A 16,145-nucleotide genomic window follows, 5' to 3' on the forward strand; every position below is an offset into this window, starting at 1 on the left:
ACTCGGGGTAGCCTTGAGTCAGGCTCAGGGCAGCCTTGACTTGAACCCGAGGGAGGCATGACTCGGGCTAGGGGCAGCCTTGACTCGGACCCGGGGGAGGCTTGACTTGGACTCAAGGGAGCCTTGACTCAGACCTGAAGAGGTTTGACTCGGGCTCGGGGCAGCCTTGAGTCAGACCCAGTGGAAGCTTGATTCAGACCACCAGTAGAAAACACATAATATCAAAGTGAAATGTAGTTTTAAATGACTGTTTGAGTTCATTAGCTTTTGAGTGCTAAATGGAATCAGTGTGGGTGTTTTTGATTTGGTGCATTTAATTTTGTTCCTAATGGTCCTGTGATTGGAGTGTGTGTGTGTGTGTGTGTGTGTGTGTGTGTGTGTGTGTGTGTGTGTGTGTGTGTGTGTGTTTGCAAGAGAAAGTGACATTCTCCAGAGACTGATTCAATTCATTTGAGCTGCAGTTTGACTCAGAGGTGAATTCAGACTCAAGGTGGAGGTTTGATTCCAATTTGGTGGAGGCTTTACTCAGACTTGGGGGAGGTTGGACTCAGAGGAGGCTTGACTCGGACCCGGGGGAGGCTTGACTCGGACCACCAGTAGGTAGAAAACACATAATATCAAAGTGAAATGTAGTTTTAAATGACTGAGTTCATTAGCTTTTGAGTGCTAGATGGAATCAATGTGGATGTTTTTGATTTGGTGCATTTAATTTTGATCGTGTTTGGGAGGAACAGAGCACACAAAAATGCCCGGGGACAAGAACCCGTCACCGCCCACAAACACACACACAAAATACTTACAGCACAGCTAATGAGCCACAGCCAAAAACTTTGGGAGGAAGTTCTGTAATGTGGTTATTCTGAAGATACCTGAAAGAAAGAAAAAGGGAGCGTGATTTTGACATTTTAGCATTGTTGCTATAACTAACACACACACACACACACACACACACACACACACACACACACCACTTACAGCTCCTTGATGCCAGTTAGGTGATCAAACAGACTGGAGTCCACAGAGGACAGGTGGTTTTTGGACAGATCTCTATAGGACAGAAGAATAAAACAAAAGATTTAACACATGGTGCACACACACACATACACACTCCATATAATAGATATGAACTTCAGAAGGGTTTAACACACCCACCCAAAAACACATGCATACAAATGCATTTAGATAATTATAGAGACACCCACGCTGACTGGAAACACACACACACACACAGAGTCTGGTTTACAGTATAGTTTGTGCCGTGACAGATCTCAGTCTATTTCAGTCGTCATTACTTATCATCAAAGAGATCACAAAAGCTAATAAAGGAGTATGTTGTAGTTTGGTGGCCGTGTTCTAAAGTATCAGCAAAACAAAACTGACGGCGATGTTTTCTGTCAGTGTAAGGATATGTAAGGTTATTGTATCATTTTGTTCCACATGAGGATCTTGGCACCATCCATCTGTGTATCGAACAATACGTTAAACAGACTGCGTAATAAAGTCGTCAAACTGTAGCGCTTGCGTGAGTAAAAAAAAAAAACAGTATTCTAACATTATCTGGAGAAAAACAGCACTGGTTAGAATCAGCATCAAGCCGGAACTGGAAGATTCCCATAATTCCTGCTGATGTATAGGAAGTGGTGATGGAGCAGTAAGCTACACCACTAATGTTAGCTAGCTAGCTTGCTAACGAAAAACAAGCTTTCACAGACGCGTCCATGTTTTTGTTTTCTCAGATTTTATAACTTGAACATTATGTAATACTTCCTGACCTGGAAGTGCGAAGTCTGTACTCTCTCAGTTTTTGTAATTACCGCTGTCAAGGAGGTTATGTTTTCGGTGCAGTTTGTTTGTTCATTTGTTTGTTTGTTTGCAGGCTCGCTCAAAAACTACCAAACCAATTTCCATGAAACTTGGTGGAAGGGTGTAGCATTGGCCAAGGAAGAAACCATTAAATTTTGGACCAGATGCACAAAATTTGGTTTCACTTTCACTAAGGTTGCAAGATACGGCATTCAGCCAAAGTGGAAGTCTGAGTTCAACTATGGGGAAGCCATGGCCTAATGGTTAGAGAAGCGGTTTTGGGATTAAAAGGTCACTGGTTTGATTCCCTGGACCAGCAGGAACGGCTGAAGTGCCCTTGAGCAAGGCATGTTGTATGTCACTCTGGATAAGCCAAAGTCCCACTCATGCCAGAATCTGGTCTTCCTAAGCAGTCTCCTGTCCCAGTACTAACTAGCTCTTTGAGGCATATGGGTATGGTGCCAATCTCCATTTCAATAGGCCTCAAGGGGGTTAGTCCTCTAGTAACTGTGAGAATTTGACTTCCCCACTCACATATTCTTGTATTGCAGCGTGCCTTGCCAGACGACAGTAGGTACCATTTTTATGATGGTCTTTAGTATGACCTGACCATGAGTAGAACCCGCGATCTCCCAATCGAGAGGCGGACACGCTAACCACTAGGCCAACTCACGGTCACTCTGGATAAGAGCGTCTGCTAAATGTCATTAATGTAATGTAATGCAAAGCAATGGCATCTTTGATTATGAATCCTACGCCGGACAGGCATCTTTCTGCTTCGGCTTTCCCTGACCAATAGAAGGTGTATCCAGTGCCATGTTCTTTCAGACTACCCTCTCCGGCAAAGCGGACTTCACTGACCACAGCAATGTCAATGTCCAGCCTTTGGACATCCAGTCAAGTTTGCAAACCAAGCTTGAAGGCAAGAATGACTCCCTTGACACTTCCCCAGAAGGACGCTGGGAACACCTAAAGTACTCTATTCTGCAAGTTTCCAAAGAAATTCTGGGATATACCTCAGGAAAAACCAGGACTGGTGTGATGAAAACAACCAAGCAGTCCAAGAGCTACTGTCAAAGAAGCATTCAGCCCATCAAGCCCACCTTGCTCAGCCAGCCTGTCCCAAGAAGAAAGCAGACTTCCGCCTCGCCTGTAGCAATCTCCAGCGCAAGCTTTGAGAGATCCAGAATCAGTGGTGGTCCAACCTTGCCAAGAGGACTCAGCTGTGTGCTGACAGAGGAGACCACAAGGGTTTCTGTGATGCCCTAAAGGCAGTATATGGGCCAACTTTCCAAGTTCAAAGCCCACTGTGCAGCATGGATGGCAGTGAGCTCTTCACTGATAAAGCCTCCATTTTGAGCCGCTGGTCTGAGCACTTCAAGACCATCTTCAGCACCAACCGTAATGTCCAGGTTTCAGTGTTGGAGTGTATACCTCAGCAGCCAACCAAGGCAGAACTTGATGTTGCTCCCTCCCTGGAAGAAGCCATCAAAGCCATCGAACAGCCAAAAGCAGGGAAGGCAGCCGGAATTAATGGCATTCCCCCAGAGATCTGGAAGCATGGCGGTCCAGCTCTTCATTCAAAATTTTATGAATTCCTTACCTGTTGCTGGGAAGGAGGAGAAATCCCCAGTGATTTCCATGATGCAGTCTTCATTACCCTGTATAAGAACAAGGGAGTGAAATCTGACTACTCTAACTACACAGAATAACCTTGCTCGCCATCGCAGGTAAAATCTTTGCAAGAATCCTCCTCAACAGACTGGTATCTTCTGTCGCAGAAGAACTCCTTCCAGAAAGCCAATGTGGTTTCAGAACGAACAGAGGCACAATTGACATGGTGTTTGTCCTCAGGCAGCTCCAAGAGAAATGTTGCGAACAAAACAAGGGCCTGTACGTGACCTTCATAGACCTGACCAAAACATTCGACACTGTGAGCAGACAGGGACTTTGGCAGATCTTGGAATGGCTTGGCTGTCCTCCAAAGTTCCTGAACATGGTCATCCAGCTTCATGAGAATCAGCAAGGGCAAGTCAGACTGAATAACGAACTTTCATCAACCTTTCATCAATCTGAATGGCGTAAAGCAAGGCTGTGTACTTGTGCCAACACTGTTCACCATCTTCAGCATGATGTTGTGCCACGCCATGGATGATTTGGGCACTGACGACGGCATCTACATCCGCTACCGCACTGATGGCAGCTTGTTTAACCTGAGGCGCCTACAGGATCACACCAAGACGATGAAGCAGCAAATTCGGGAACTTCTATTTGCTGATGATGCTGCTCTTGTTGCCCATACCGAGTAAGCCATGCAACACTTAGTGACCTGCTTTGCAGAAGCTGCCCAACTCTTCGGCTTAGAAGTCAGCCTATAAAAGACCGAAGTCCTCCATCAGCCTGCACCAAATCAACAGTACAAACCACCCAGTCTGAGCTGAAAGCTGTTCAGCAGTTCACCTACCTTGGTTGCACAATCTCTGCGGATGCAGAGATCAACAAAGAAATTGACAACAGACTGGCAAAAGCAAACAGCGTCTTCGGCCGGCTCTACAAACGAGTCTGGAACAACAAGGACCTGAAGACGAACACCAAAGTTAGTGTCTACTGTGCTGCCGTGCTGACTACACTGCTGTACAGCTCGGAGTCGGGGGTCACCTATCCATGACATATACATCTCCTCGAGCACTTTCACCAGCGCTGCCTCCGTTCCATCCTTAATATCCACTGGACTGACTTCATCACCAACATTGAAGTCCTTCAGAAAACAGGTGTCACCAGCATTGAATCCATGCTTCTGAAGTCCAGGCTTCGTTGGGCAGGCCATGTGTCCAGGATGGAGGACCACTGCCTGCCCAAGATCATCCTTTATGGTGAGCTATCATCAGATTATAGAAACATAGGAACCCCTAAGAAGCGGTTTAAAGACTTACTCAAGGCTTTCCTCCAGGACTGCAACATCAGCTCCACTCACTGGTCCTCCTTAGCTGCTAACCGAGACTGTTGGAGAAGTACTGTGCACAACGCAGTTGCAGCCTCTGAGAACAACCGTCATACCAGCCTCGAGGACAAGTGAGCTAGGAGGAAAGCCAAGCAATCCACAGCTCCCATTCCTGACCAGACCCTACCCTGCAGCCTATGTTGTTGTGCCTGTTTATCTCACATAGGACTCTTTAGCCATGAGCACACCTGTAGGAGACATGGGCAGCCCCAAGTTTCTTTTTTGTTCTTGTAATTACAAACTGCAATTCTTTGAGCTATAAAGTTTGAAAGAAAAAAAGGGACACTTCCGCGAAAGTGTTTTGCTAGCAATAAATTAGCCAGATAATATTCGCGCTCATGAGTTAATGATGTACTGTATTTACTTTATATTTTAGATTTAACTGACCAACATGTTTTACGGGGGCGGCACGGTGGTGTAGTGGTTAGCGCTGTTGCATCACAGCAAGAAGGTCCGGGTTCAAGCCTCGTGGCCGGCGAGGGCCTTTCTGTGCGGAGTTTGCATGTTCTCCCCGTGTCCGTGTGGGTTTCCTCCGGGTGCTCCGGTTTCCCCCACAGTCCAAAGACATGCAGGTTAGGTTAACTGGTGACTCTAAATTGACCGTAGGTGTGAATGTGAGTGTGAATGGTTGTCTGTGTCTATGTGTCAGCCCTGTGATGACCTGGCGACTTGTCCAGGGTGTACCCCGCCTTTCGCCCATAGTCAGCTGGGATAGGCTCCAGCTTGCCTGCGACCCTGTAGAACAGGATAAAGCGGCTAGAGATAATGAGATGAGATGAGACTCTCGACAGTGTGAACGAGTGGCCATCTTGACACGACGTCATACGCTGAACTCTGGGGTTGAGGACAGCTTCCTGACTTTCCGAGTACGAATTGAAAGTTAAGGGGTGTTTTCTTCATAGTTTCCTTCTTTGTAGTTGGAAGTCAGAAATTCCGAGTTACGATCTTTCCTCTAATGCAGCAATAAACCCAAACCCAACCTGTGTGAACGGTGGAAGCGTAAGCCAAAAGGAAAAACAAGAAGGGGTTTCCTTTCTACGTCGTCTTATTATTAAGTAGCACATAAATGTTTGAACTATTTTGCTGATGTCACCAAACAAACTCGCGAACGAATTAACCTTAAACGTTCACAGATATTTCCTTTAAAATCCCACCACGACAGAATTATGAGGCGAAAGTGTGATGTGTGTGTAATAACGGTGGTACATCTGTCCATTCCAGACAGACCATGTAAGAGTGTGTAAAGAAAGTGTGTGTGTTACTTCTGGTACAGTCATTACCTCCTGAACAGCCTCCTCATACATCAGCTGGGTTACATAATAGGAGGTGGGATTTCTATTACCATGGAAATCTTTTGTTTAAAGGGGTTCTAGGGGTGTGTGTGTGTATCCTGGCTCTGACTTTTTGAGCGCTCGACAGCACAGCACACTGTTCTGCAGCTGCGGTCTATAAACACTTGTAAAGGAACATTACACCATTCGAACATCAGCTCCGCCGTGCGCTGCCAAACTGCTGCTGCCTCTTTCCCAAACACTCGTCTGCACATCACCCAAAAACACACACACACACACCTCTCCACAAATTCCGTTTCGATATTATTAATGTTAATCTGAAAATGATCTTCATTTTTATTGGTCTCAAAATCCCAGATACGAAACTCTGGCAAGCTAAACACTGATGAATCATATCTGCTTACAATTTACGAATAATAATAATAAGAAGAAGAAGACGGCACGGTGGTGTAGTGGTTAGCGCTGTCGCCTCACAGCAAGAAGGTCCGGGTTCGAGCCCCGTTTGCATGTTCTCCCCGTGTCCGCGTGGGTTTCCTCCGGGTGCTCCGGTTTCCCCCACAGTCCAAAGACATGCAGGTTAGGTTAACTGGTGACTCTAAATTGAGCGTAGGTGTGAATGTGAGTGTGAATGGTTGTCTGTGTCTATGTGTCAGCCCTGTGATGACCTGGCGACTTGTCCAGGGTGTACCCCGCCTTTCGCCTGTAGTCAGCTGGGATAGGCTCCAGCTTGCCTGCGACCCTGTAGAAGGATGAAGCGGCTACAGATAATGAGATGAGATGATAATAATAATAAGAAACATAAAGAAAGACGAGATAGCGTGATGAAGCAGAGGTTGATCCATTTCACGTCTCAAAGTGTTTCATACCACAGAAATATGCCAACAATTCAAATTTTCATATTTGTCACATTGATAAATGGCACATCATACTTTTTATCCGTTCGTAGTTACAGTCAGTGTTGTGATCCGTCCGCAGAACAAGTGCTCGTGACGCTTACGTTATAAACAATCGTTCCCTCACCAGCTTCTGTTTCTCTCTCTCTCTCTTTTTCAGTCCCTGTGAATGAGCTGTTACTATAGAAACGATAAGTGCACTAATATAAACCTGTAATTTGCAGCTGCACTATTGTCAGAGCTGCTGTTCCAGGAAATTAATCAACACACGCTTCTGACCAATCAGAATCCAGAATTCAACAGCGCTGTGGTGTAAATTATAATAACCGCCTGGAAGAGAAGCGTGTCGAGGTCTGAGGGAGACTGTGGTGTGACTGCGGATCAGAGAAAAGCAGCGTTAGGACTCTGTGGCTCTGCTGTTCCATTAGCTCACTTCAGCAATGATCTGTTTATTACACCACATTCTGACATCACACAACACACACACACACAGTTTAACTTATTTACTGCTTAGTTATATAAAACAAGGCGGGGTTTACATTACCATGCAACACTGAACATGTACCATCTGCCAAGTATCTCTCTCTCACACACACACGCCCACTCGGACACACCCACCCACCCTGACACACAAACACCAAACACACACCACAACTTATACCCACACCAGTGTTGTAGTCGAGTCACTAAACCTCGAGTCTGATTCAAGTCTCAAGTCCGAGTCATTAAAGAAATTTCGAGTCGAGTCCGAGAACAAGACTCCATCTGCACCATGTGACGGTGTTTGTTGCTGCTTTTATGTGAAAGCGTCTCTGCTACTGTGTCGGACTAACGTTACTGCTCGACGGCCCCATTTTAATTAACAGGCTACAGATAAAAAGCTTGTTCATCGCTCAGCAAGCCCCGCCCACTATCAACAGGGCAAATAACATGGGAGAGGGTTAACATTAGCTAGTTCTTAGTATACTAGCAAGCCCCGCCCACTATCAACAGAGCAATGAACTTAGCGCGTCTCTTCCTTCTCTGGGTGGAGTCTTACCAAATGACGATTGAAGTTCGAGGTTGTCCCCGTCGTCTCCTCGATAGTTCTTCTACATATGGAACACATAGCAGTGCAGTTTTTCCCACTGTACGAGAAGTCTGTATAAGCAAAGCGGACAATCCTAGCGGCGTCTCTCCAGGAGTTTTAGCGCCGTTAATGTTAGCTTTGTTCTTGAACATGACATATGAACAGGTGAATGTGCATTCTCTTGCACTAAATTAGTATAAAAATTGATATAGATATACATACCTTATGTCAAATTATTATGGCATGTTACAAAAAATAAAGAAAAAATCAGAGTCCTCGTCTCCAATTTACGAGTCCAAATGCAGTTAATGCATGAGTCTGAGTCATTAGTGCTCAAGTCCAAGTCGAGTCACAAGTCCTTAAAATTAGGGCACGAGTCCTGGACTCGAGTTCAAGTCCTGGACTTGAGTACTACAAGCTGTACTCGAGTTGAGGGGGGATGCCATCCCCCCCGGAATAAAAAATGGTCAAAATCATCCCCCCTCTAAAACGGGCATCCCCCCTCCCTTCCCTTGAGCAATTTTATCAATAAATGTGGACATTACTTCTATTTAACATTGGAATTAGAAATGCCATTCCACGTAGCTTTGCTGAAACTGAGCATACAATAAGCTACCGCGAGAGAGGGCACGCGCAAGCGAAGCGTTTGAGGAGGCGACATTCAGTTGGGGTTCCGTTATTTTTGATTTCATTCGGCGTCAGTGACAGCAGCGGATTGCAGCATCATGGCCAAGCGGAGTGGACAGCAAGACCTCAGCAAGTTCGGATTTAAGATCGCAAGAAAAAACATTTCAGGAGGTAAGTCAAGAGTTACGAATATCAGTCACACTTTCTGTGAGCCCACTATCATGCTGTAAAGTTACCGATATGGAGCCTAATTTGTGGGTGGCGGATAACAACACAGCTATCATAATGAATGCTAGTTTGGAGTCTAGCCAGCTATCGATAGCTTACTCAGGTTCATGTTAGCTTTGATTTCTTGTATAAGGCCATTAATTTAATCAGCCTGGACGGTCGTTTGTTATTCTTCAGGCAACAAAAAGTGTTATTCAAGACAGGAAGGCTAAAATAAACGACACTAGCAGTTTTGAAGGCTTCATTGCTTCATTAGAGAGCCGGTCACAACATGTAAGGCTGATTTTCAATGTACTGTTGCTTGTTTTAGCTTATTGGTTCCCTACCTACCTCTGTATTTAACTCAATGTTCAGCTTTGAATAAAAATTCTATTGACTTGATATGAAAAGATTCAGTTGTTCATTTACATTGCCTGCTGAGGTTTTAATAAATTATTCACCAAACGATTTAAAAGGAGCCTACCATGACTATGAAGTTACACTTCAAATTTGTCATCTGCATTTCACCCTAATATGGAGAATGTGGTTGGTATGTCAGCCAGGAGACTGACTAAATATGACACATGACATCCACACTGTGCATGTTTTACAGTAAAATACCAGTGTATTATGTTTTTTACAACAATAAAAAGGGTACACAGTGTGTACTACACACTTTATCAGCACAAAATACTGTATGTCTGGTAAATGAACAAGGTCCACAGACCTATGTTGTGTGCAAACCCTCCTAAAAGCAAACCGGTTTCCCACCGACGGACCGACCGATGGGTCGACACGCGACTAAAAATTTCACCATCCCCCCTGGTTTGATTTTACAACTCGACCACTGACTACAAGCCTGACCCACACACATACAAACAACCCATATCCCACCCACAACCACCCATATTTTTATACAAGATACACATGGTCTCAACCGTACTTCCCATTTCTCCCCATGTTTCTCCATTTCCCTTTTCCCTGTGTCTCCGTGTCTGTCTGTCTCTTGGTTTGTGCGCGTGTTATGGGCGTGAAACTCCCCTCAATTTCCAAGGCTTCCTGGTTACAGATCAGCCAGTATACCTGACACCTTGGTTTGTGCGCGTGTTGTGGGCGTGGCACTCCCCTCAGTTTCCCAGGCTTCCTGGTTACAGATCAACCGGTATACCTGACACCCATCAACCCCAGCAGCACAAATACCCTGGTTTTCTATCGATTCATCACCAGATTGTTATTTCAGGCAGTTTGGTAGCTCATGTTCTAGGCCTCTTAGAATTGTATTTAAGTTTTCTTCCGTGTTGCTCTTTTGCTATTCACCCTGTCCCTCTGTGTTTACAAGAGCATTGCATGTTGCCTGCATTCCATTTCATCTTCTGCCTGCTATATTCCCCCATCCATGCTCACACTCCTGCCTACAACTCTGTCCATTCCAGAAGTTTCCTGGGGTACATCGCTGAAGGCAGGCAAGTGAGGACAGACCTGAGAGTGGCCTGTACCCATGACGTTAAAACAGCTTCAATGATTCTTGGGCTTCGCTAACTTCTACCATTGCTTCATCAGGGACTACAGCCAGGTGGCAGTGCTCCACTAAACTCACCTCTTCCTTGACCCCGTTCTCCTGGACCTCTGAGGTGAACCTCACCTTTGTGGAGCTCAAGAGATGATTCATCTCCACTCTTATCCTGGTTTCATTCTGTACTCAATTTTGTCACCGGCCTGCCTCCCCCACAAGGAAACCCAGTTATACTCATAATTGTTGTCCGCTTCTCCAAAACCATGCACTTCATAGCCCTTCCCAAACGAACCAACAGCCAGTCAGTATGAGCCAACCAGGACCTTGAAGCTGCACTCTGCTGCATTTCCGCACAAAACTCAGCTTCCTTGGGTACTCAACTCACTTGGGTCGAATATGCCTGCAATTCCCTGATCGTCACCCCACAGTCAGGCTGGAACTACCTACAGTGGTGCTTGAAAGTTTGTGAACCCTTTAGAATTTTCTATATTTCTGCATAAATATGACCTAAAACATCATCGGATTTTCACACAAGTCCTAAAGGTAGATAAAGAGAACCCAGTTAAACAAATGAGACAAAAATATTATACTTGGTCATTTATTTATTGAGGAAAATGATCCAATATTACATATCTGTGAGTGGCAAAAGTATGTGAACCTCTAGGATTAGCCGTTAATTTGAAGGTGAAATTAGAGTCAGGTGTTTTCAATCAATGGGATGACAATCAGGTGTGAGTGGGCACCCTGTTTTATTTAAAGAACAGGGATCTATCAAAGTCTGATCTTCACAACACATGTTTGTGGAAGTGTATCATGGCACGAACAAAGGAGATTTCTGAGGACCTCAGAAAAAGTTGATGCTCATCAGGCTGGAAAACATTAAAAAACCATCTCTAAAGAGTTTGGACTCCACCAATCCACAGACAGACAGACTGTGTACAAATGGAGGAAACTCAAGACCATTGTTACCCTCCCCAGGAGTGGTCGACCAACAAAGATCACTTCAAGAGCAAGGCGTGTAATAGTCAGCGAGGTCACAAAGGACCCCAGGGTAACTTCTAAGCAACTGAAGGCCTCTCTCACATTGGCTAATGTTAATGTTCATGAGTCCACCATCAGGAAAACACTGAACAACAATGGTGTGCATGGCAGGGCTGCAAGGAGAAAGCCACTGCTCTCCAAAAAGAACATTGCTGCTTGTCTACAGTCTGCTAAAGATCATGTGGACAAGCCAGAAGGCTATTGGACAAATGTTTTGTGGACAGATGAGACCAAAATAGAACTTTTTGGTTTAAATGAGAAGCGTTATGTTTGGAGAAAGGAAAACACTGCATTCTAGCATAAGAACCTTATCCCATCTGTGAAACATGGTGGTGGTAGTATCATGGTTTGGGCCTGTTTTGCTGCATCTGGGCCAGGATGGCTTGCCATCATTGATGGAACAATGAATTCTGAATTATACCAGTGAATTCTGAAGGAAAATGTCAGGACATTCGTCCATGAACTGAATCTCAAGAGAAGGTGGGCCATGCAGCAAGACAACGGCCCTAAGCACACAAGTCATTCTACCAAAGAATGGTTAAAGAAGAATAAAGTTAATGTTTTGGAATGGCCAAGTCAAAGTCCTGACTTTAATCCAATCAAAATGTTGTGGAAGGACCCGAAGTGAGCAGTTCATGTGAGGAAACCCACCAATATCCCAGAGTTGAAGCTGTTCTGTACGGAGGAACGGGCTAAAATTCCTCCAAGCCGGTGTGCAGGACTGATCAACGGTTACCGCAAACGTTTAGTTGCAGTTATCGCTGCACAAGGGGGTCACACCAGATACTGAAAGCAAAGGTTCACATACTTTTGCCACTCACAGATATGTAATATTGGATCATTTTCTTCAATAAATAAATGACCAAGTATAATATTTTTGTCTCATTTGTTTAACTGGGTTCTCTTTCTCTACTTTTAGGACTTGTGTGAAAATCCGATGATGTTTTAGGTCATATTTATGCAGAAATATAGAAAATTCTAAAGGGTTCACAAACTTTCAAGCACCACTGTATATCCATGTGCATCCACCCCACTTTCCATGTCTCCCAGATCTAGTCTGTATCTGTCAACTCTTTGTGCCCCCTTGCTGATCCCCCTCCACCCTCCTGGATCTTCAATGCCCACCTGGCTTGTCTTTTCTAGTGGCTCCTGAGTGTCTGCCACCAAGGCTGAGGCCTCCAATACCTTGCTGACTGTAAAAGATACAGTCCTGAGGATCCCGGATCCCTCCTTCATCCAAGACTTCCACCACGAAAATCCTGGCAACCCTGGTGCGTCACCTGGAGGCTCCCATTGAGGTGGGGGGAGGGTACTGTCATGGTCTTGACCACACCTCGTGTTTTTACCATGTTTCTCCGTACTCCTTTTTCCCCTGTCTCCCATCTATTGGTCTCGGTTTGTGTGTGCAGCACAACCCTCAATTTCCCAGGCTTCCTGGTTGAGGATCAGCCATCAAACCTGACACTTATGAACTCATCAAAAGCCACATCTTTATGTCATTGTATACATCCCTGCCAGCCCCGCCACTAGTGCCACTAGCCAGCCAACCATGTTAGTGCCACTTTTTCTTCTTCTTTGGCTTAGATGCTAAGCTAGCTCTGGTTGGTGGTCACTGGTCTTATTGGTCATGACGACCCCAACTCCTAGCCCATGACCTAAGCAGTTCTTGGTTCTGGACCAGCAAAGAGTTAGCGCTGCTCTGGAAGCAGTTTTCCTGGCCAAAAGTCAGTTCTTTGGATGTCTGGTTCAAGATCAGGTACTGGCTCCAACCTGGCCCTGGAACTGCCTTAGTGGAAAATACACATCTATACATGTCTCTCTCTCTCTGTGATTCTTACTGCATCTCTCTCTGCATCTCCATCTCTCTGTCTCACATCGCATCACTGTCTCTTTTTGTACATGCACATTTCTCTCTCTGTACATCTCCGTTTCTTTCTTTCTCCATGTCTGTATCTGTATTTCTCTCTCTCTCCAGCTGAGATGAATAGGCCCCTGTGTGCAGCTCCATCTCAGAGCCTACAAGCCCCAAGGTTGAGCTGCACAAAGGGGCCTGAATGGACCATATGGTTCTGCTTTGCACAGAGAGCCTGGGAGGTTCCAGTGTTGCCTTATAAGGGCCGTCTGCTGCTTTGGGAGGACAGGAACAGAGGAAAGAAAAGAGGGAAAGAAAGAGGGAGGGGGGGAAGGAACTACTTCACCAAAATGGCAGCAGAGCAATAAATGAGAGCAGGGGAACAAGAGGGAGACGAGAGGGAGACTCTGCTCCGTAACGTCTTAAAAGTAACGATCTGTAGAACGGATGGAAAGAGAAAAACAAAAAGTGAAAGTAAGCGAGAAAGAGAGAATATTTCCTCTATTAGTGCTTCTTATAAGATTTCTACACAAACCAACTGTAAACTGTTCGTTTAAAAGGTGAAGCTATGACATAATGCATCTCACACACACACACACACACACACACACACACACACACACACACACACACACACTTCAAGACTAAACAGTCAGCCCTCTGATGTGGGGGAAATAAGGAACAACAGAGGCAGTAGGTCATATTTATGACTTCTGGAGGAGGGGCACAACACCAGTGTGTGTGTGTGTGTGTGTGTGTGTGTGGTGTTAATGATGTCACAGTTTGAACAGTATTCAGATTTTTATAATTATCTACCTAGACATTTAAATGCAAAAATATCCACATTTGAATGTTTAAAGGTCCAGTACACAGGTTGCTTTGCATAAAACAAACAAATACACATAATAACTGAGGAAGATGAAAAATTCCTCGATCATCTGATGTTCCGGAGCTGCTGAGAATCCTGGCATCTGTTAGCGAACACATAGCTACCAGCTAATGGGTGTTTACAGTGTATTTTTGTATGATACACACACTATTATATTCTTGTATATCTAAACACACACACACACACACACACACACACACACACACACACACGTTACTATTTTCTCTGCAGATCTTTGTATCCCCTTTCCTCGAGCTATATTTTAGCTAGCATGCGAGCGTAGGCCTGCTAGTGGCTCGTGAGGGTTTGTGGTGTATTCCTTGTTCTTCATGCACTTAAACCTCGTCTGTCTGAGAGTAATAAAGGTGTGCACTCCTCTCCAGTGTGTGTATATTTTTTGTACAGATCATGTATTTTCACATGTAGCTAACATGCTAACGTTACTCAGCTAGCGGATAGCGACTGACGGTTTGTGGGAAATAATGATCTCACTTTGTAATTTGTTTTTGTGCTGAAGAAAGTGAGATCATTTTTAGCTTTGTGGTTTACGTGACATGAACACAGTGTAGTTCCTAATGTTCACTCTGTGTGTGTGTGTGTGTGTGTGTGTCTGAGAGAGAGAGAGTGGAGACAGCCTGACGCTCTGAACAGCTGGAACGGGGACTTTCCACACACTGAGAAAGTGAAAGCAATCAGGTAAACTGGAGGAGAAGTGTGTGTGTGTGTGTGTGTGTGTGTGTGTGTGTGTGTGTGTGTGTGTAAGTAACTTTGTGGTAGCATGGGAATCTCTGTCTCTCACACACACACCAAAACGAATGCATTTCTGTTAGGTTTTTAGTCCATCAACTGAAATTGCACTGTTTGAGGAAGGGTTCTTTAGATAAATGGAGGTTCTCATTTTCAAAAAAAAAAAAGTTCTACTTGACTGATACAGACACATTCTGTCCACAGTAGAGGAGGAGGAGGAGATGCTAATGCTGCTCCTGCTGATAAAGATGAAGAAGAAGAAGAAGAAGAACAAGAAGAAGAAGAAGAAGCAGAACAAGACGGAGGAGGAGGAGGAGGAGATGCTGATGCTCCTGTTGATGAAGATGATGAAGAAGAAGGAGGAGGAGAAGATGCTGATGTTCCTGCTGATGAAGAAGAAGGAGGAGGAGAAGATGCTGATGTTCCTGCTGATGAAGAAGAAGAAAGAGGAGGAGATGCTGCTGCTGCTCCTGCTGATGAAGAAAAAAGAAGAGGAAGAGGAGAAGATGCTGATGAAGAAGAAGAAGAAGAAGAAGAAGAAGAAGAAGAAGGAGGAGAAGATGCTCCTGCTGCTCCTGAATAGAATAGGAGTTTATTGTCATTTGCACAAATACACTGCAGGACAGGTACATTAGAATTATTGAGCGTTTTTCACGAGTCAGCTTCATAGACATTATTTTAAAAATTACAAATATACGGAACAATGTACATTCTAAAATAAAACAAAAACACTATAATACACGATTATAACAAATAAACAGTGAGAGCACTAGATCGAGGTATGTAAGGCTGTCATTAAACTGAGTGCAACTGTATAGGAATAAATATATAAAAAAGTAATAAATATCTATCTGAAGTGGTTTTGCACATATTTGAGTATTACACAAATCGAGTGAGTATTGCACATTTTGGTTGAGGAAGTAGAAATAGAAGTTGGAAAATCCAGTTATATTACACATGGAGACAGTGTGTGTGGGGAGAAAAGAGAAGAGAGAGTCATCAGTAAGGTTGAAGACGAAGAAAAAGAAGACAAAGGAGGAGGAAGAGGAGGAGAAGAAGAAGGAGGAGGAGGAGGAGGAGAAGGAGGAGGAGAAGAAGGAGAAGGAGGAGAAGGACGAGGAGGAGGAGGAGAAGGAGGAGAAGAAGAAGGATGAGGATGAGGAGGAGAAGGAGAAGAAGAAGCGGAGGAGAAGGAGAAGGAGGAGGAGAAG

At 44.7% G+C, this 16,145-nt stretch overlaps 2 protein-coding genes across 4 annotated transcripts in view; one reads left to right on the top strand and one right to left on the bottom strand.

Annotated features, from left to right (window-relative positions):
* Positions 1-16,145, bottom strand: part of pkd1a (polycystic kidney disease 1a) — a 160,432-nt gene that overhangs the window by 111,393 nt on the left and 32,894 nt on the right. For both annotated transcript variants that reach the window (XM_060899131.1, XM_060899130.1), the window contains exons 2-3: positions 976-1,047; positions 801-869 (exon numbers count right to left, since the gene is read on the bottom strand). In XM_060899131.1, coding sequence (XP_060755114.1) covers positions 801-869; positions 976-1,047 — 141 coding nt within the window. The remainder of the gene's footprint in view (positions 1-800; positions 870-975; positions 1,048-16,145) is intronic.
* LOC132866803 (uncharacterized) lies at positions 13,968-15,780 on the top strand. 2 transcript variants are annotated; one of them, XM_060899579.1, is made up of 3 exons: positions 13,968-13,991; positions 14,805-14,883; positions 15,139-15,780. In XM_060899579.1, the coding sequence occupies exon 3, from the start codon at positions 15,156-15,158 to the stop codon at positions 15,567-15,569; it is 414 nt and encodes a 137-aa protein (XP_060755562.1). In that variant the 5' UTR covers positions 13,968-13,991; positions 14,805-14,883; positions 15,139-15,155; the 3' UTR covers positions 15,570-15,780. The 2 variants fall into 2 exon arrangements, with proteins under 2 accessions (XP_060755562.1, XP_060755563.1); XM_060899580.1 differs by having other exon boundaries at positions 15,142-15,780.

This window comes from Neoarius graeffei, chromosome 18, assembly GCF_027579695.1.
Source record: "Neoarius graeffei isolate fNeoGra1 chromosome 18, fNeoGra1.pri, whole genome shotgun sequence".
In the NCBI taxonomy this organism is placed as follows: domain Eukaryota; kingdom Metazoa; phylum Chordata; class Actinopteri; order Siluriformes; family Ariidae; genus Neoarius; species Neoarius graeffei.